Raw genomic sequence first — 21,734 nt, 5'->3', positions numbered from 1 at the left:
TGAAACAAATTGCATTTATCTCAGTGAATAGTCCCTGAGACAAATTCACTGAATCTCAGTAAACGGTCCCTGAGAAAATTCACTGAAGGCAGGCTGGCAAACAGGTAGATAGATCCGTTCTTCTTCTTCTTTTTTAAGTTTATTTATTAATTTGAGAGCGAGCAAGCAGGACAGGGGCAGAGAAAGACAGAGAGGGAGAATCTCAAGAGGCTCGGCACCATCAGCAGCGCAGAGCCTGATGTGGGGCTCGAGCCCACGAACCGTGAGATCATGACCTGAGCCGAAGTTGGGTACTTAACCAACTGAGCCACCCAGGCGCCCCAACAGATACATTATTCTTGAGGTGGTAGGTTATCTGGTATACAGTTTATGGTAAGAAAGTTACACCTGACTCTGAGGCCACCTACATAGTTCAGACGGAATGTGTCCACTTAGCCAAAGATGGACTCAAAAATCTTTTGCAAGGATATGTAAGGGGCAAGTTTATTCTTTCTTCAGAGGAGGGAGACTCTGAAGGAAGTGGCCTTGGCTATTTAGAGGCACAACGTTTAAGCAAACCATACGATTTCTTCTTTTCATGTTAAATATACATAAAATACAACCTGCAGGGACATACAAAAAATATATTTGATGGAAACACTAAATAAGCAAAGCTGGAATTGCTCTAATCAAGGCTATGTGCTGCCCTATTTTACTCTGCATTTGTTGTAACAGTTTGCTATTACAACATTCCTCATTCCTCATTAAGGGCCAATGTGAAATTTAGCAGTGATATGAAGCATGGACCATGAGAGTGAAATAAGAAAGCTATTTTTAAAAGTGGCCTGCATTAAATCAAGGGAATACCCTTGCTTTGATGAGACATGTTCTTTTGAAATTAGGAGGTGAAGGCTTTCTTTAGTTCCACGAGCCTCTTTCCGGGGAAATGTAAAAGGGAAAAGTCTAAGTGTCTGAAATCCCCACAAAGACTTTGGCTTAATAACTAAGTTAACATCAAAAGTACCCTCTGGTCTTTCTAGCACCCAAGATATGGGAAACCTTTAATTACGGACTCTGAGAGAAACAAGAGCTTTCAGGGAATTGTGTGCCACAGTCTTTCTCCTTGTTATGAGATGAATCTGTTTGTCTAAATCCTAAATGGCATGCATCTTAGAAAACAAAAAGAACAAAAACCTTCTTAATAGAACACCCAGGCGACGGACTCCATTTCTGGTCTTGACCATGACAATGTGGTTGCCATTCAACTAGAGATGTCTGACAGCACTGTCTTTGTACTTTGCGGCTAAACAGGAAATGGTGTTCCTGAAGGGCTTACCTGATTTTGTTGCCACCATCTTGGTTACAGACTGGCAGTAAGTCCATCAGAACCTTGTAGAAGTATCTAAGTGTGAAGTCAATCCCCATCACAGCCACGGTGTGCCCGGAAGACAGCTGGGTACTTCACGTGAAGAAGATCAGTGAGAACAAGAGGCACATATCTTATTTAAAGGAAAGCTATGTTCCATCACGAGGACGTTGTATGATATTAGAAACATATGCCCACTGTCCTGCCACATTTTTCATCCCTATAAAAATGATCAACTAAATGGCTGATTTAGCGTAATGGAGATTTGATAGGGGAAAACTTAAGGATAAAGGTATAACTTTCTAATAAGATGAGCCCCAAACCCAGGCAGCTGTGGAACATGGCTAGCCCTGGCTTTAGATGTTCAGACAGTGACCGGACTATTCTTTGGCAAGAATATGGGGCTGGCAGGAAGAGGCATCAGGTGGGAGGTTGGAAGCATGACTACCATAGTTCCTCCCAACAAGGAACCTGAGTGATCCCTTTAATTATTTCCCTCATTTCATAGATAAGGAAAGTGAGATCTCATGAAAGTTAACTGACTAGTGTAAGGTCAGACAAAACTATGCCTCATTTTCTTTCTAGAACACTAAGTTTGGCTCTATTCCAAACATAGCTCGGATTCTAGAACAAAACTCACTTGGTTCACAGGCCCGCTCTTTCTCCAGTCTAAAATGCTACTCTCAGAAAGAGGAGCACCCAAGACGATAAAGTTGGGTACTATATGGTGCTTGCTAACTCTTTAGCTCTGGAATCAAGCAGATCTGGAGTCAAATCCTGGCCCTCTTGGTTCCCATCTCTGTGGTTCCTGGGAGGCTACTTAACCTTTCCAAGACCCAGTTTTCTTATGTGAAAATGGGGATAGTCTTACCTACCTTGCAAAGGCTTAAATGAGACAGTGTTTACAATGCTTAGCAAGCTGCCCAACCTATCCAAAATACCCAATAAAAAGAAGTTACTCAAAAGAAAACCCATCAGGGCTTAAAGCTCAGGCCTGGACAGAGAGTGAACTTACTATTCTTCCAGACAAATGCTAGCTATAGAAGAAGCATGGACTTCTTACTTGAAGCCTAGGTTCTTTCTAATCTGTGATCATGGGCAGTTGGAGGGGTTTGGGTTACTTGGCCAATGAGCTCCGGGACCTTTGTGGCTGGGAATTGGGTTTACCCAACTTGGGACATTACAGGTGCCCATCATTACCATCATCCACCAATCCACCCAAACAGTGATGTCTTTATAAAAGAAAAATGGTGTTGTTATTGACAAAAATCTTAGAAATTTTAAATGGAAAGCTCAGAAGAAAATTCCCAAAGTAAAATCACCTTTTGGAAAATCAAAACCTGGGAGTGAAATCAGCTTTGCTATGTAGGCAACTGTCCCCCTTCTGGTTACTGTCAACATTGATACTTATATAACCTCCAACTCTCTCCCGAAAAAATCACTAGCAAAAGGGACAGTGAAATTTGTCAAAGCTTTGCTGTCAAAACTGTGTTTGGCATGAGATGGAGGAGGGCCATGCTGTGCGATTATTTGAGAGGCTACTGCCTCAGTAAGAGCCTGGAGTATTGTTACCGAAGTAACTTAAATTCTACCACGGGAGAAATCCAAGACTCAGTTGCCTTACACAGGATTTATGTTTTGTAGCAAATCATGTTTTGAAGTATCAGTCAAAAGAAGTTTAAGCCTCTCTTACTTTCCCAGGAGAGAGTGAGGGATGCAAACCATAGGTACCATTATGATAATATTTACTGAGTGGTCAGAACTGATAGGCACTCTGGTGGGCGTTTCAATACATTTCAATTATTTCTCACAAAAACTTTATGAGGCATTATCATTTCCAGAGAACTGAAGCTTGGAAACAAAGTATTTGGCCAAAGTCACACAGCAAATAACTAGTGGAAGCAAGAATGGAAGCTCAGTGTCCTCAACTTCAGAGCACACGCTCCTAACCGGTGTGTTAATACTGCCTCCTTAGAGATGCAGTACATTCAAGAGTTTCCAAGCAATTTCACATGACGTACTCCATTTCCTGTGACAACATCGGAAAGGAATTACAGCTCCCATTCTATAAATGAAAAATTAAGCTTAGAATGGCTAAAAGACTGAAAAAGATTGACCACCTTTTACTTATGACACAGAGACCAGTATGCGATTCTGGTTCGTTCTACAATACTATAGCTGACTCAGTGAAAAATACAACTCAGGTTTTTCAGGACAAGTTGATTTTGTTCCTAAACTTCCCCTATATGATTACCATCGGCTCCGATATGATCAACATGCTGAAGGACAAGCAAGCACGTTGCCCATGTAAGTCTGGTATTCATATTTTTACCTGCATTTCAAAACTGTACAGTTACCATAGCAACACATAAAGAATGCCATAGAAAAATCAAACCAAGCCTACATTTCAAGGTTCAAAGGACCATGCTGTTTGCAGCACTTCCAGGAGATTTTCACTGCCAAAGACTCACCTGACCAGTCCTTTAATCCCTGACTATACTTCATCATCTCTGCTAGCATTACCATTCTCCAAAGAATGCACTCGTAGATTCTCAGGCCGCTAATAATGCTCATGGAAGAATCCCCAGTGCAGTTACTGTGAGTAACCGATGAGTGAACGCTGAGTTAGAAAAATCCCTCCCCAAATTATCAGCCAAACCAGTTCTGAAAACCAAGGCTGAAGGAGATTGCTTCCTGGCTAGTTGAATACTAGCTTAAATTCTCTTTTCTGACCTATTAAAATGCCAGAAGTTTAAAGCTGGAATAGGACATTAAAAGTAACTGTCATTTATTTGGGACTGCCCATGGTCAAGTGCAGTGCTAGACAGTTCACAGTCATCATAACTGTAATTTCTCATTATATCAGTTCAACCCTGGCATCATCACCCGTTTCATAAATGAGGCTTTGAGAACTCATGGAACGTAGTAATATTACAAGTATTTAACATTTATTGAGGCCTTACCATGTGCCAGGCACCATTCTAAGGGCTTTACATATATTATTTCACGTAATCCCTAATCATCTGAGATAGGCCTTAATATCCTTTTTATTTTTGTTATTTTTAAATCTTTTTTTTTTTAAGTTTATTTATTTTGAAAGAGAGAGAGATACAGTGTGAGTGGGAAAGGGGGCAGAGAGAGGGAGGGCAGAGAATCCCAAGCAGGCTCCACACTGTCAGTGCAGAGCCTGAGGCGGGGCTTGAACCAAGAGTCAGACACATAACCAACTGAGTCACCCAGGCACCCCAACCTTAATAACCTTTTTAAAAATATATTTATCGAGAGTGAGCAAGAGACTATGCGTGTGCATGAACAGGGGACGGGCAGAGAGACAGGGAGAGAGAGAATCTCAAGCAGGTTCCAAAACGGGACTTGATTTACAACCACCAGCTCATGGCCTGAGCCGAAATCAAGAGTCTGATGCTTAACCAACTGCAACACCCAGGCTACCCCATCCTTCTTTCAGAGATGAGGGAACCAAGGCAAAAAGGAACTCGTTTATAGTCATAGAAGTAGTAAATGGCAAATACACGTTACCAGAGTGGAATCACATCTTAAGAGGAGGTTAGGTTCTCAAGTTGGCCCATGAGACCAAAATCACCGGTAATCGCCTGAACAAAGTACATCCATTAAAGCTACAGTTGCTTTAGTTGAGAACCAGAAGTGGTAGTTGCCCTGTGTTCTCAACTAGGCGGAGTGAAAAATACACAGCTTTAAGTCATAAAAGCATGCTCAGCTAAGGAAGATGTTCAAATGATCAAGTCCACGGGACTGCATATTGATCAAAGCAAGAGCAGATACTCATTCCTGGAATACACTCTCAGTGAATGACTGGTGGGCAGGACCCAGGATTTCAATGGCCACTTTTCACTCTTGTTAAAGTCGAAGAACTAACCTTGGATAGGTTAAGCACATTGTGAAAAGTAGCCAATTAAGGGAATTGAAGGCTTTTCTAACTTGAAATCCCATCATATTTCCATCATGCTTCATTTGGGCTGACATCATAAATATGTATACATTAACTAAATGAAGCTTCTTTAACCCATTCAAATTTCAACAAAAACATGTACACAAATGTAAAAGAGCACTAAAATCTGCACCTCTCTGTGGCCACCCCCTCCCCCCCGACACACACGAGAATACTGTATAGAAGAGATAATGGCATAACGAGCAGCAGGTGGCGGAGTCCGATGGAACAGATACCAAGAAAGACACACACAGGCAGTCATTCTCTTCCTGCCACCCCTACCCCCAACATCTGAAGCCCAGTGCTGGCCCACTGTCATTGTCATCAAAGACCAAGGTGATTGCTGTCTCCTCAAGCCACCTTGTTTACTTTTTCCCAACTGATTAGAATATATGGGAGATGTCAAGTCTCGTTATTCAGACAATAGTAAGGTATGCCTGACAGATGGTCTGTTAAGGAAAACATTGAAAAGTTATGTTCTAAATAGGTGTTTACTTGTTCATATGTGACAGAGCCAAAAAGATACCATGCCCTGCAAAACAATCACTGTTTGGCTGGCGGCAGGACCCTGCTTTCCATGGAGACACAGGTCATGATATTGAAATTCCAACACAGTACTGCTTCCCAATTCTTGCTCCCAATGAACTTGCGTTAGAAGAATTCTCCGGAATGTCAATCATTTGATACATAATGAGCACCAGCGAAAAGCATAAAGTTAAGCAAGAAAAATCTGTCTCCCATAAATTTTAAGGCATCATTATAGGTACCAGTCAAAATATGGGCTTTCTTGGTTGCTAGGGAAAAACATCTATTTGTATAATGAAGGGATTAAAACAACGTATGTGACCTGCCTTTCTACCCAATGTTTCACTGACATTTGTCGCTTAAATACTGAAACCTCAAAAGTCTGAAATACAAAGCACCCGGAATGTATTTACAGTCATGCTGACATTTAATAGCATTGTTGGATGCTATTTCCAATGCTTTTTCATTTTTCAAGAGACAGTATAAGGACAAAGTAACAATAACAAAAATAACAAACTCCTATATAATTCTAAGAAGTTAGACCAAAATAAAAGAGGTAATAAAATTGGGGTCTTGATACTTTTTTTTTCCTTCACTACACATGCTCCTTTGCTTGGGAAAGTGCTCTCTGGTAATAACGGTCAGGCTCTTGTTGGGATTTCTTCAATTGGTTAAGATTGGTATTTCTACAAACTGCCCTACGGATTCTATCTTTTTCTTCTTCTAAAGGATCTTCTTCATAATAGGACTAAGAGCTTTTCATTGACTCAATCACATGATGATCTTGTGAGGTAGGTATTATCCCCATTTTACAGATAACAGGAGGAAGCTCAGGAAATCCATGAGGACACAGCTAGAGAAGATATTCAAACCGCAGACTGCTCACATCAAAGATCATGCTTTTGCCACTAATCCTTGGTTGTCTACTTCCAAATTTTCAAAATATTCTTGAGGTGTTTAAAAAAATGACTAAAATATTAATTAAAATATTACCTGGATGAATGTATTGTGTGACTGATGGTTACTACATAACCAGCTCCTCCAACATCCAAATAAGGGCCAGTCAGAGAAATCAAGCCTGGATTAGCCACCGCATGGAGATACCTAACAGACAAGACAAAGTCATGTTATTTTTAGGGTATGAAAAAACTCTCTAAATTTCAAAGAAAAGTGAACTTGTAAAAAAAAGTTTCTGAATTTATATATGTTCATTTTTTCATAGGTCATATATGAGCTATAATTTGATGCCATGATCATGTGCAGTGACATTAAATATCCCCACTATGGGCATATTACATACAAGGTAAGACTGAAACAAAATACCCAAAGGAATAGAAATGGCCAAGTATAAAACATCTCAGTCTCAAAATTTCAATAAGAGATGAAAACACTGTAGACAGAGGAAACCCACAAATCTGTTAATACTGCATTAAAAAAAAAAAAGATTGAAAAACATGTTTTCACTGTCATAAAAGTATCTTCTTTAATGTGACTGCCTGAAGTTGCTTTATTGTATGTACTTATCATGTCTCTCCAGGATTTGGGGGGAACCTTTGATAATGGAAGCTCCTAAAACTCACCATTGTCTCCTAGTGGGATCAAATGCTTTGTCCATGAGGGAACCAGGATAAATTCTGAGGACGCCATTGGGTGTTGCTATGTAACGGCGGACAATGTACGTGTTCAGGCTACTCATTTCCATTTGTGTCATCCATTCATCTGTGACGTGGCTGGTGGCCATTACTTCATTCCTGACAGAGAACTGGGAAACAAAGGAAGACATGGCAGGGATCCTTTAAGACTCACATGAAAAGAGAGTGGGCTGCTGGCAGGGCTTCCTAAAGCTCTCTTGCAGAGAAGCCAAGCCCAATTACTTCTTAAAAATCTTTCCACAGCAGATGGATACAGCCAAACTTGGTGAAAACAAAAGCTCCCTGAAACATAGTCAGTGGATGTGTGATTTACTCGATTGTTCATCCTAGTGAGGCTTTCTGCATTTAAGAAGAAAGATCCTATAGTGAAGCATCAAACACACACACACACACACACACACACATGCACGCACACGCACATCCCAGCTAAATCTCTCCTCTTTAAACTTCGTCATGTTTATCTCAACAGACCATAGGGGCACTTTACTTCTTTCCCCTGGGAAAAATGGGGCTGGGAAAGTTCCACTGATCTCTAAGTCACACCCCCCTACCTAGAAAACTCCTAGTGCATCTAAGGCCTGAAAGAGATTCTTCATCTGGCCCACAGGGCTTCTTAATCCCTCGGTAGGGTCATCGCCGACCAGCCTCCCGGGGGCCACACGCTGTCTTTCTGGCTCTCCAGCTGAGAGGCACAGATCCAGAGCTGGGCTTCCCACTTCAAAGGTTCACTGACAGTGCCCCCTCCCAGGCCTGTGGAGGGGGTACGGCAGAAGTGGGGCCCCAGGCCAGCACTCACTTTGAGCCCTGGGTTAGCAATGAGGCGGGTGTTGTCACTGAGATAGGCCGTGTAGTGTTCCACCATTCGCTTTGTCTCTGGCTGGCTGAGGTGTTCGTATGGGGAGGAAAAGCTGCCAGCAGACAGCATGACAGTTGGACTTTCTGAAAGAGAAGCAAACAAAGCCAGGCCTGAGAACACGGAGACTTCATCTCAGGCCCAAACAAAAACATCGCTAAGGCTCTGCCAATCTGTTAGCTATGGTGGCCTCAAGTCTTCCACATGGAGAGCAAAGAACTCAACACTAGGAGCTTAGAAGGAAAAAGGCCTCATTCTCTCCCCTCAGGGAGTTTATAGTCATGAGTGAACCATAAGAGATACACGTACAAATAGATACAAGTGCCTAAAATGCAAATGCTCAAAATCTTTTAAGTCTACACATAGTATCTCACACTTACTAGGATTAAGGAACAGCACAGCACATGGAGCCAGACTAGGTTGAGTCTCAGCTCGACCATTTCCTGGCCACGTGATGGTGGGTAAGTTGTAATGTATGTGGTGATGCTTTTGTCATCTGCAAAGTAGGCAATTATAGCACCAATACATCAGTGAATTTATGTAAAGCAAATGAGTTGATAAATGTAAAGCTTGTAGAATGGTGCCAGAGCACGTCACAAATGCCTTGTGTTAACTACGACTGTCTATATTGGTACCAATATTTCAAAGGAAGGAAAAATGGAATTGTGGAGTCAATGCAAAAAATCAAATAAAAAAATTCTTCGCACAGACAGGGATAGCCAAATTTGGCATAAACAAAAGTTTATAGACTGGTTACTGTAGGTATGATTTAATTGTTGGTCCTAAGAGGAAAACCCAGTTTGATCTATTTAAGCCCCAAATCCCCACAGTGAATTACATTATGAAACAAAAACCGATGTTTCTGTGAAATTTCTTACTTCAATTTTACATTTTTAGACTCTTTAGGAAAGCACCAGTCATGTGTCCAATCTCAAATCTGTAGGTCATTTTCCATTCTTTTTGTTAGTTCTCACTCATGGTATCTTGTTTCCTTGTGGCCTGGCTACCTCTGACTGTGCAGGACATGGCATTTAAAAATAAATTTCTGGAAAGAGTTGAATCCTAACAGGATGAGGGAGTCCTTCCTACAGAGAGGACTGTTGTTTGATTCTGCCAGGTGCCACACCCCAAGATGAGGCAGGGTGGGTAGATGGAGACAGTTCTCAATAAGATGACAGGGTACCAGTCTAAGAGCTGCACTATGGGGCTTTGATATTCAACATTCAACTAGTCCATGACTAGTTAATGTGTGAGTTTCCTTAGACCACTCAGATGGTAGGAATCAAGTCAAGGGCTTCTTTAGTTTCAATTCACACTTACCCTAAAGATGGAGGGTAACAGAGGAGGGGCAGAGAGAGAGAGAGAGGGAGACACAGAATCTGAAGCAGGCTCCAGGCTCTGAGCTGTCAGCACACAGCCTGATGCAGGGTTTGAACTCACAAACTGTGAGATCATGACCTGCACCGAAGTCAGATGCTTAAATGACTAAGACACCCAGGCACCCCCCCCCTAAAGCACAGCTTAATTTCACAGTTGTTTCTCCTGGATTGGTAAATAGGTGCATTGCAAATGTGGCTTTAACAGTGGCCTCCTTCTCTGGGTTCTTCTTTTCTTCTAGACTTGGATCCAATTTCTAGCTACCATGTTAGTTCTTTGATACTTTTCAGGAAGATTTTTTTTCCCCCCTCAAGTTGCTATCCATTTTCGGTTATCCTCAGTAGGACAGGTCAGAATTATGTAGTCTGCTAATATCAAAAGATACTGCTTCCAGTAATGCTAATTCTCATGATACCACCATGGCATAGCCTGGGAGATTAGTGTTATATTCCTATTGAGGAGAAGAAAACAAAAGCTTAAAAAGGTAAGTCTGCCTAGCAGTGTGCTGTGGATTCATGTGCATATGCTCATGAGGTCTTCCGGGCACAGATGCGCCAGAGAGGGAGGACTGTCCTCGAACTCAAAGAACTTAGGAGCCGGTTGGAGAGACCAGAAATTTTTTTAAAAAAGAAAAACAACAAAATAATAATTATACAATAATATAAAAAACACCAAAATGCTTCAGGGACAAAAGAGTAGGGCCAAGGAGAGATATTGAAAGTGGGCCTTTCTTGTAGTGACAGAGACTGGGCATTTGCGCAAAGGCTGACGCACTTTGAGGGAGAAATGCAGATTGAGAGAGAAAACTTAAAAAAGTCCTCTTTGTGTACCGAGAAAGACAATGTCCCTCCTTCAGCCCTCTTGATGGGGGTTCTGACATATATTTAACACTTTGCCTCAAAATCCCTATCATCGATAGGGATTTGCCAGTTGTCTAAGGAGCCTTAGTCACCTTTCTGAATCCAAACAATTTCCAACAGTGAAGAAGAGAGTGCTTGTTTCGCAGTACTAGGAGTCCTGCATGAATGTCCAGTATGTGCCTGGCACATGGTGGCATGTAATAAAAGGTGGCACCATGGCACAGAAGGAGCGGGAGTCACATTTCAGCCTTGCTACTTTCTGAGGGAGTTTGGGAAAATTTTGAATTCTGATAAATCCACATGTCCTCATCTATAGGAGCTAAGTGCTTCCTTTGAATTATCTGCCTATTTCCTATGCTCTTTTGGAGACAGGGGCCCGCGATAGATACAGGTATGCTATGTAGATATATGGGCGTGCTACCCTCGAATCCCACTTACTATTTCTCCACGTCTTACCCTGTAGCCCTCTATCTCCTTGTCTCCATATCTTTGGGCTGGCCTCTAATGGGCCAGACTGGTGACTATCTGACGGACTGCCTTTGGGCTACAAAAACCTCTCCGCCTAGCATTAGCAGAAAGCTGAAAGATACAAAGGAATATGAAAGTCCAGCTCCCTCTCCTCAGTCTGGGCAAACTCTGCAGTGTAATTTACACTCCAAAGCCCCGCTACGGGATTAGGCTGAGGCTGGGACTTCACCAAAAATCCAACTCTTGCTTGCTTTCTCCTCCTTCGCTATCCTGTTTCCCCTCACTTCTTCCCTAGTTTCTTCTTAGAGCCCATCCTTAATAAATCACCAACACACAAATCCTCATCTGCTGGAGAACCGGACCCAAGGCAGGGCCTCATACGGTTTTCACATTTGTATCCCCAAACTAGCACTGCTGTCATTCAACATCCAGGTGTTTTTTCGTTTTTGTTGTTTTAGTTTTTTTCCCTCTAAATTCAAGCAGGTATTTATCGTGAGCTGCTATGAGTAAGCCCACCAAGGAAACTGCAAAGTGCAAAGGCCTCACCTAGAGTCGCCAGCTGTTTGAAGTGAAGGCAGGCGCTAGGCTGGCCCAGGAGGTCCAGCCGGTGGTAGAGCAGCTTGCTGCTGGGGACGGTGTTGAGGTTTTTCAGTTGTTTGACGGGTATTTCCGGTTGTATCACCACAATACAGAGAATAAAGGAAGTGTCTTGTACCTGGAAAAATCAGTAAAGAATTTCTAATCCAGAAAACACAGGTTCCTAGGGGCAGTGACTTCACCTACATTATTTTCTGCTATCTCTGTCTCTATCCCACACAGAAAAATATTTGATGAGTGAATGAAAGCTGCGAGGATGGGGTGAGAGAACATATCTCTGGCAAATGATTACATGTTCTACTTTCCTTTCTGATGGAGGGAAAAGAACGTATGTAACAGAAAATCCTGGAGCTAATGAAGGGATTACAGAATAGTCCCTTTGGAACAGCAACCCTATGGCCTTTTTGCTTATTTAAGCTGACAAATACAAGTTGGAGCATGGCATGAAAATACAGCACTTACTTCTGTTTGGATTTGAAATGTATTTCAAAATATATAGTTGGTTTTGCAATGAGTATTCCAAGAATTGACTACTTCAAAAGCCAATTCTGAATTTATGTACGCAGCCTATATAGAATCTGGTTTATTCATTGTATTCCCGACTAATGCTTTCTCCTTTCCTGGTTGGAGATGGACAGGATCTCAGACTCGTGAAAAGTACAAATCCCATGGCTGCCTCACAAAGCCTGCCTGACTTATCATTTCAGACCAGAATAGGCAAATGTACCGTAGCTCAGCCTAATTTATCAAGCTCCTATGTACAAATAGGAATACTTCCAAACCCATTTGGCTCTTAGAAATGGACACATAAGTAAAGTTCTTGGGAAAAACCGTCTACCAACGAATCAAAACAGAAGCAAGCTACTTAATTCTAGTTTCTTAAAGTTAAAAATACAAGACAGCCAAACTTCTGTAAGTCCGTTAAAGAAGGAGACAGGCCGAATCTATCTGAAAGATGGTTTGTCAACAAATGGAAAGGGTGATAACCAGAACTAAGTTAAAACCACAGGACAATGAGAAGTAATGCAGCCCAAAGGATTAATTTCATGATCAAGGAGAAATTTAAGTAGGCAGGTTAAAGTATAATTTAGGGTTTATGAAGATGGCTGCAGAATCTTTTTAAACATGGGAGAAATTTGCATCTTCCTGGAACTGCTGTCAAGGATATTCAGTTAGATTAGCAAATTTAATTCTCTTCCTCCACCCACAAATTAGAAAATAACAGTGTTCTCAAGTGGCATTTACTATTTCCCCTCTTCCCAATGCACGCAGTCACCTTTGTGTGCTGTGTTACATGTTCCAAGGAACCAAAAGACAGAACACTTTGCCAGAAGGACCAGAATTGTAGGATCGGGTCTGTTCTATAAGAGAACAATTGGAAGTTACCCTAAGCATCTACACCTGGGTGGCTCAGTTTGTTGAGTGCCCAACTTTGGCTCAGGTCATGATCTCACGGCTCATGAGTTTGAGCCCCATGTCGGGCTCTGTGCTGACAGCTCAGAGCCTGGAGCTTGCTTCAGGTTCTGTGTCTCCCTCTCTCTCTCTCTGCCCCTCTCCCACTCACTCTCTCTTTCAAAAATAAATAAAAATGTTTAAAAAAAATTTAAAAAGTTACCCTAAGCATCTAAAAGAAACACTTCAATAGTTCTTAGTTGGAAAGGAAAACCGATTCCAGTACAGGTCTTCTTATTGTGTTCTTAGCTGAAATAGTCTTTGCATTAAGGAACCATAATGTATCTAGAAGGGCTCTCCAGCACCGGGGAGTGTTTTTTTTTCACTGATTGCCCATGGGACTCACGTTTTAAAGTGAGCCATTCCTGTGTCACACAGGAACACTGTAATATCTTCTGAAGTCAGTACTTTCTTCTGTCTCAGCATGCAGTCTCCTCAAATGCTCAAAGATGGACTTGAGCTGCACAGTGACAGGGTAGTAATCTCTTAATGCTAACATAATCTCTCACATTCTATTTAAATTAAGTCAGTGAAATATAATCCATAAGTATCTGCTGTATCTATGGATGCTAAGCAGTTCAAATAATTATTCTCAATATAAGCTGAATCTATTTGAATTACATTTAGTAGAAGAATCCATTTTATTCCTGAAGACGGGGGGAGTATATGTTCCCCCCCCCCCAAAGATAACTTAAAATTATATGCTATTTTTGGCCGGGTAACCTGGCAAGCCTCTTTAACTTCAATCTCATTATTTATTATCTCTTTACTTTTTCACATCATAGCGATGTTCTTGACAGTTTCAGAATTCTGAGAAAGCTAACACTTCTACCTGAAGTGATTACATGATTGTATCCATTTGGCTACACAGAATGGCCAGAATTTCTTGATATCACTGAAGAAAAACTATCTTAAGATGATACTTCTTCCCAAAATGTTAACATTGGGTTTATTTACTGTGCAAAAAGGGTCTTAAAAATGCCTGTATCTCCTCCTTTCTCTCTTTCTAAAAAAAAAAAAAATTCAATTTCTTAAAGATTTTGTTTGTAAGTAATACCCACACATGGGTCTTGAACTCATAATCCCAAGAGCAAGAGTCACACACTCCACCGACTGAGACGGTCAGGTGCCCATCCTCCTTTCTCTTAATGTCAACAAAATAAGGTAGAGATTTTCTCAGGATGCAATGGAGCTGCTTTCAGTTAGGATATATTAGTGGTACATAATCTCCGATTTCAAATATAAAAGTATTTTTCAGTGAAGTATTCTGGTGTATGGCTTACTCTTTCTTTTAAAAAAAATTTTTTTGATGTTTATTTATTTTTGAGAGAGACAGACACAGCATGAGCAGGGGAGGGACAGAGAGAGAGACACACACACAGAATCTGAAGCAAGCTCCAGGCTCCGAGCTGTCAGCACAGAGCCCAGCATGGGACTGGAACTCATGAACTGCGAGTTCATGACCTGAGCCAAAGCTGGATGCTTAACTGACTGAGCTATCCAGGTGCCCCATAACTTACCCTTTCTGATGTGAAAATTAAGCCATTCATTCTTATTTACAAATGATGTAACAATAAGGGCATGTGACGCAATCATTCTCAAAAAAAAATCCTGAAAATGAGGTAAGAGAATTTCAAAATACTTTGACTATCCTGAACTCTGCATTATCAAACAGTAAAATACCAGAAGAGGGGCCTGGGTGGCTTAGTCAGTTAAGCATCCGACTTCGGCTCAGGTCATGATCTCACAGTTCAAGGGTTCGAGCCCCACATCAGGCTCTGTGCTGACAGCTCAGAGCTGGGAGCCCGCTTCATATTCTGTCTCCCTCTCTCTCTGTCCCTGTCCCTGCTCACGCTCTGTCTCTCTCTCTCTCAAAAATAAACACTAAAACAAAAAAACAAAAAACCAGTAGAATCAGGCTTGCAAACTGCGAGTTTCTCAAAAGATTTCATTTATTATTTTGTTTGCTTTTACTTCCGTCATAGAAATCAATGTTGCCACAATGATCCTTTAAGAACGGAACAAGAAGGTCGGAGGACAGTCCTGTCTAAAGGCATGTTGGCTACTTCCAATTCCTGTCATTCCCATACCAGACAGAGACACTGGGTCAAGCTGTCTGTCTGCATCCACCACTGGGCTGGATGCTCTATGAGGGCAGAGAGAGGAGCATTCCTCTATTTCCTTCTTAGCTCACAGTTAGATATTCAGTAAGTCATTCTTAAAGAGATGAATATGTAGATCCATTTAGAGTCAATGGGTTAAACACCAGATATGGCCATGTAAGGGAATTAAAGGTGGTTAAAAAAATGAAAGTCCACTCTACTTTTGGCCAACTGCAATGTCAAGAACCCCATAACAGCATTGATTCTCTGCTGGGAAGAGGTAGTAAAGGGCAGTGACAAGAGTACTGTGGGCACTGTGTGCTTGAACCCCTGACTGAGGGCCTGCTATCTGAATGAAGCTAGTCAAAGGAAGCTGAAGTGGGGGCCACAGGTGATCACTTCACTGTCCATCTGCTGGTGGTGAACATGAATAATCCAGATTCTAATCCGAAAGTTTCTTTGCCTTGGAAAATGTCAGTAGAGGGCATTTATGCTTTCATATCTTTTCTTTTCTAAGTTTATTTACTTATTTTGAGTGAGAGAGAGCATGCACAGGATGGGCAGAGAGAGAGAATCCCAAGCAGGATCCACAATGCCAGTGCAAGGAGCCCCATATGGGGCTCGAACCCACAAACCCATGACATCATGACCTAAGCCGAAATCAAGAGTCAGATGTTTAACCGACTGCGTCGCCTATATGCCCCTCATATCTCTTTTTCAACTCCTAACTTCCACAACCTGAGTTTAAAATGATTAAACACACACACACACACACACACACACACACACACACACACACACACACCACAAAAAAACCTCACTGGATATAATCTAAATGTATATTGATGGACTTATTTAAAGAAATTTGGTCCATCAATTCAACATTACACTACACAGCCACTAAACGTGCATGCACATGCCCAGATATAGATCCCTGTATGTGAACATTTTCTGGAAGCTGATCAAAGTGGTGACTTCTGGGGGAATGGTAGGTCAAGGGCAGGAGAGAGGGAAGGGCAAAGTTTACTTTTTACTTTATATCCTTTTGTACGGTTTGACTCATTCAACATGAAAAATGATTGCTTTTACAAACAAAAAAGAGGACACCTGTGGAATTTCCTCTTTTTCCAACCCCTTTAAAATTGGTGAGTAACATTATGGGATCTAAGTTCCCTGGAGTTGCTGCATCAGTAGCAATGTAACCCCCAGTTCCCCTGCCAAGACGTCCTGTTAACTCACCATCTTCCAGGCATAGCTGACATTGTAGGCCTCCTTTCCGGTGGCTCGCAGCTTGTTTATGTGCCAGGACAGGGATGAGTTCACAGGGACGGTGATTATCTGGCTGCCCAGAGGGAGGCTGTGTTGGCAACAGAATGAAATACTTCAGGCAAAAGATAAAATTAAGCTCTTAATTAAAGGCAGAGAAGAAGCTGTGAGTCAATGACCACCTCCTGATTTTGAAAAGCAATGAAGCTCATCACTTTGGAAAGAGATAATGTGAAATTTTCAATTTTGTAAAAGCATGATGTCAGCTCAGCACTAAAAATATTCCTTATGCTCTACCCCTGCCATCCCCCCTCCCATTCTAATTCTTTCCAGAGACAAACTGGTCTCAAATCACTCAGTCATTAATTTACAGCCAATGAGCACAAAGACCCGTTTCTCTATAGGTTACCATCTGCCAAAATAATGTATCACGGTTGGAAAAAATCCAATCTGTTCTTTATTTCAAAAGAAAATGTTGTATATGATTGTGCTGTCAATGGAATGGATGCTGCTTTGCCAAGCTATTTTTTGGCATGCTCTAAAGCTGGTCCTCAACTTAACCTTCTATTTTACCGTTTTGTTTTTTTTTTCATTTTAGTACAATTGGGAGTTTTTTTTTTAAATGAGATAACATATCTGATTTTATAAATTAATGGCAATGTGAACAAAGAATCTGATTTACAAGACATTTTCCCTAATAGTTTTTTTTTCCCCTAATAGTTTTAAGAGGCTATCTGTTGTTCTACAAAGTTTTACCTACTATTCTTATGAAAAATTCATGGAGGATACTTTTAATAACATTAATTTTTATACTTGTTTTATATCCTATAATACACACTCGTATTGGACCTCAAAAGGTCCTATTTTTTTTCAGGGAAAAAACCAAAAAACCAAAAAACAACTACTATAACTTTCACCTTTTCCTTACCTTAGGATATTCTGCCGAACCAGCTCAAATTTGGGGATATTTTCGTAATGAATGATGTCAGTATGAAGTGGGGGTTCTGAGAGTAAATATGGCCTGGTGAGAGATGGGTGCATAAGTGTATACCCTGAAATAAAAAAAACAAAGACATGAGCTATGGGAAACATGCTGGAAGAAGTGCTGATTCTAATATAAGTGCCTATCACACATCTGAAATGTGGGATACCCTGGGATGACTGCCAATACTCAACATCTCAGTGTGTAACTGGCCAGTCCAATAGAAATGGAACTTGTTTTACGTGTTCTTGTGTAAAACTTGAAGTGTAGAAAGATGCCTTAAGTTATGGAACAAGAGTCTAATCGAGAATATCTTGGGAGGTACTAGTCACTGGGTTTTTGTTTTTATAAAGATGTTCTATCAGGGCGCCTGGGTGGCTTAGTTGGTTGAGCGTCTGACTTCAGCCCAGGTCACGATCTCGCGGTCCGTGAGTTCGAGCCCCGCGTCGGGCTCTGGGCTGATGGCTCGGAGCCTGGAGCCTGCTTCTGATTCTGTGTCTCCCTCTCTCTCTGCCCCTCCCCCGTTCATGCTCTGTCTCTCTCTGTCTCACAAATAAATAAACGTTAAAAAAATAAATAAACAAAAATAAAGATGTTCTATCACCTAAACCTTAACACCAGTGAATTTAAAGATAAGGGTATAGAAAAAATCCAAAGGATCACATTCTATGTGTTACTCAGTCCTGGAGTCTAATTTCCTGATGTTTTAAATAACTGTTACCTACCCCTCAGTGCAATATAGAAACAAATGTGTGTCATTTTCAGGTTCATTCTGCCATGTTTATGGTGTTCCAGAAAGAATTTGTTCCACTGCAAATGAGCAGTTCTAGTCACACTAGTTTTCTGTAAATACTATGATTTTCCTACTTTGTTAGTATCAGAATATCTACAGATTATTTTCTTCAGGTTACAAAACACAAATCATTCTTCCCTCTGATTAATTTTTAGCAGATTACCTTTGTCATCTATGAGAAAAGTATAGGAAGCCAAAGAATCTTGGTAATACGTCACGTCTTCGAGGATGTAAGCCAGGTTCACGTCCACACCTACAATTCCCAGAAGTAGGTTTCCAAAATAACAGGGTTTACTCACAGTCATTATCAAACCTATGGTTTAAAAACAAAACAAATCCAAGGGATAGCAGAGAATGTACCAAACAAAGACTGGAGTTGTGTGCTAGTGAATCCCAAAGGCTAATATCTGCCCTCTAGCATCTTCTCATCTTGAAGTGACCTGTGTGATCCAGTACCCAACCACTGCCTCCACAGATGGCATAAGTGAGCAAGACTTCAGGGGAAAGAGTCTTCTGTGGGGTTCAGACACCCCAAGTTAATTTCAGAGGCAATTTGTACATTTCCCATTATTTCCTCACCTGACCAGTCATTCCAGATCAGTGCAAATTATCAGCAGCACTTACTACATCATTCTATTTCCTCAAGTGGGGAAGATTCAACTGAATGTGAAAGAACACTAGCCAAGGAACTGAAAAATGTGGGTTCTAGCCTAGCTGTGCCCCTTCTGCATTTTCCATATGACATCGGACATAACTTCTCTGGGTCCCGCTTTCCACATCTGCTTAAGTGACACAGTGGTAACTGCTTTACTGATTTTTAGGGATTGTTAGACGAAAAGAGGTTACAAAGGAATGCTTATAAGGTACTTTATTTCATTAATATAACCTATCAAAAGACAAGAAAATGAGGTGAAAAACCTTAGAAAGATACAGAATCTAGTAAGATCTGACCACTGAGAACTCTGAGCAGCTAAAGAAGACAGTGGGTTTCCAAAGTAATGTATTTCTAGTTGTTCAGCTAAGGAGCTCCTCTACTGTTATGTAAAGGGCTAGATAGTCAGTATTTTAGGCTGTGCGGGCCATAAGGTCTCTGTTGCATATTCTGTATTTATTTTTTTAAAAAAGTTTTGAGGGCACCTGGGTGGCTCAATTAAGTATCTGACTCTTGATTTCAGCTCAGGTGATGATCTAACAGTTTGTGAGTTTGAGCCCCATGTCGGGCTCCAAAACAGCATTGGGATTCTCTTTCTCTCTGCCCTTCCCCCACTCTCTCACTCAAAATAACAAACTTAAAAAAAGCTTTAGGGGTGCTTGGGTGGCTCAGTAAGCTGAGTGTCTGACTCTGGCTCAGGTCATGATCTCGCGGTTTGTGAGTTCGAGCCCCACATCAGCCTTGGAGCCTGGAGCCTACTTCAGATTCCATGTCTCTCTCTCTCTCTCTCTCTCTCTCTCTCTGCTCCTCCCCCACTCATGCTCTTTAATTATAAAAGCCATTCGCAGCTCCAGGCCATATAAAAGCAACAGGATAATCAGGAAAGGGAAAAGCAAAGGCAAAGACAACGTACACGTGTTGGGGGTCAGCGCGTGGCCCTGAGCATCGGAACAGCCAGGAGAGCTCCTCCCAGCTCTCCTACTGAGCTGGGTTAAGTGGCGCCACCTCTGTTCATGTGTTGGAGACAAAATGATCTCTAGCACCCCTAGCAGTTCTACAATCCTATGGTTCCAAGTAAAACTCAAAACAAAAAGACGCATAGTTTCTCTCCATCTTACTCTTGTATTTTCTTGCACTTAATGGCAAGTTCATGCCTTAGCAGCACATCAAAAAACTATTCTTCTATAAACACCCAGGAAAGGGAATTGGATACTTCAAGTCTTCTACAAAGAATAGACTCCCACATATAGAAACCCGTGTGAGGCCCCTCAAAGTATTAGTGACTTACTTGTGGTCGCAAAGGCCAATTAAATGCATCACGTGGTAGGAGGAAGGGCACACAACACTGAAAAATGTGAGAAGTTGTGCCCAGACGTAAGATAAGTAAGTTCTGGGAATGTAATATATAGCATGGTGACTCTAGTTAACAATGTTGTATTGTAGATTTGAAAGTTGCTAAGAGAATAGATCTTTGAAGTTCTCACTACAAGAAAATAAAGTCTTAACTATGTGGGGTGATGAATGTTAACTAAACTTATTACAGTGGTCATTTCACAATATATACACACACCAAATCATTTTGTTGTACACCTAAAATGAATGCAATGTTAATATGTCAATTATAAATCAATAAAACAGGAAAAAAGAAAAGTTATGCACTATTATAATTTCCAAAGCAGTCAACAGAAGGTTTTAGCAATGTATCTTAAGGAGATTTTTTGCTTAGGGATCCCTGGACAATGGGGTTATAAATGATGGGAGCAGTGCATGAGGGCTAGCATGGAGACACAGGTCATAACCTGCACGCCAGGCTCCCCTGGGCTTGTGTCTAAGATTAAAGGCATCTTCATAGAGCAGCAAAGTGCAACAAATATTCTGAGACCATACGCTCACTTCAGAATTCTATCCTCCTCTGGCTATGTTGAGAGCAAGCCTGAAAAAAGAAACACCATCTTACTTTTCAATTATCATCTCGGACAGAAGACTCTTCATCCCATTGTGGCAAATAAAGTATGCTAAGCTCTCGCTATACTTAATGAAATCCCCAAAGGCCCTCTCTACTTTAACCTAAAGTACATAGATTTACTTGTTAAAAGAAATATGTCCAGTAACCGATATTTTAATCTGTGGAGGTTTTGAATTAGAGCCAAGTAAACATGGGATTTCCTAGGCTCAGCATCCCCATGTTGTGGAGTTAGCAGAGATGTCACCCAATAATTCTAGGGACTGAAAATATAAACATGAAAGGCACGCTCTAGGAGGGGAATGCGACAGACCAGTAACCCAGTCACTGAAACCCACCGTAGAGGATTCAGAAAACAGGCCCTGAGGACTAAATTTTGGAAAGCATCAGCCAGCACAGAACCAAAGAACTGCCCACAATTTGATTTACAGCCTTTGCATAGCTCTCTGGGTTGTACAGGTGAATTTTAGGAAGGGTCTTACTCTGCCTGATATCACTAACGGTCAAAGGATTTGACTGTATAAACCTCCGTGCTTGTACAGACTCGGTTTCCACATCTGTCTTTGTTCCTCTGACACAGTATTAAGATGATTCATCGATCTGTCTTTCTCTTATCAGACTTACATGCTTGCTGAGGGTGGGATGTGTGCCTTACCCATCACTGCCTGACACAAGGCTTGGCCGGCACTCAATACTGTGGGTTAGATGCATCAAAAGTCATTTGCATTTAAAACTTGACATTTCCCTATAAAAGGAAATAACTTTATCTAAAGGTGGGAGTTTCTATAGTCTACATATCTGTGGGCCCTGCCAGAAAGAGGAAGGATTAAAAAAAAAAAAACACAAAAAAACCTGACGTATAGCAGAGGCTACTACATTT

General features: G+C 41.3%; 1 protein-coding gene across 3 annotated transcripts in view; it reads right to left on the bottom strand.

Annotated features, from left to right (window-relative positions):
* CACHD1 (cache domain containing 1) overlaps positions 1–21,734 on the bottom strand; it is a 215,038-nt gene that overhangs the window by 19,736 nt on the left and 173,568 nt on the right. For all 3 annotated transcript variants that reach the window (XM_040470494.1, XM_040470496.1, XM_040470495.1), the window contains 8 exons: positions 18,403–18,552; positions 17,393–17,516; positions 16,438–16,555; positions 11,594–11,762; positions 8,286–8,428; positions 7,418–7,599; positions 6,831–6,941; positions 1,316–1,438 (listed from right to left, as the gene is read on the bottom strand). In XM_040470494.1, the coding sequence (XP_040326428.1) occupies positions 1,316–1,438; positions 6,831–6,941; positions 7,418–7,599; positions 8,286–8,428; positions 11,594–11,762; positions 16,438–16,555; positions 17,393–17,516; positions 18,403–18,552 (1,120 nt within the window). The remainder of the gene's footprint in view (positions 1–1,315; positions 1,439–6,830; positions 6,942–7,417; positions 7,600–8,285; positions 8,429–11,593; positions 11,763–16,437; positions 16,556–17,392; positions 17,517–18,402; positions 18,553–21,734) is intronic.

Source organism: Herpailurus yagouaroundi, unplaced genomic scaffold, assembly GCF_014898765.1.
Source record: "Herpailurus yagouaroundi ecotype Mexico unplaced genomic scaffold, PumYag 77, whole genome shotgun sequence".
In the NCBI taxonomy this organism is placed as follows: Eukaryota; Metazoa; Chordata; class Mammalia; order Carnivora; family Felidae; genus Herpailurus; species Herpailurus yagouaroundi.
The sequence above is the reverse complement of the archived record's forward strand: the minus strand, read 5'-3'. Positions and strand labels throughout refer to the sequence as shown.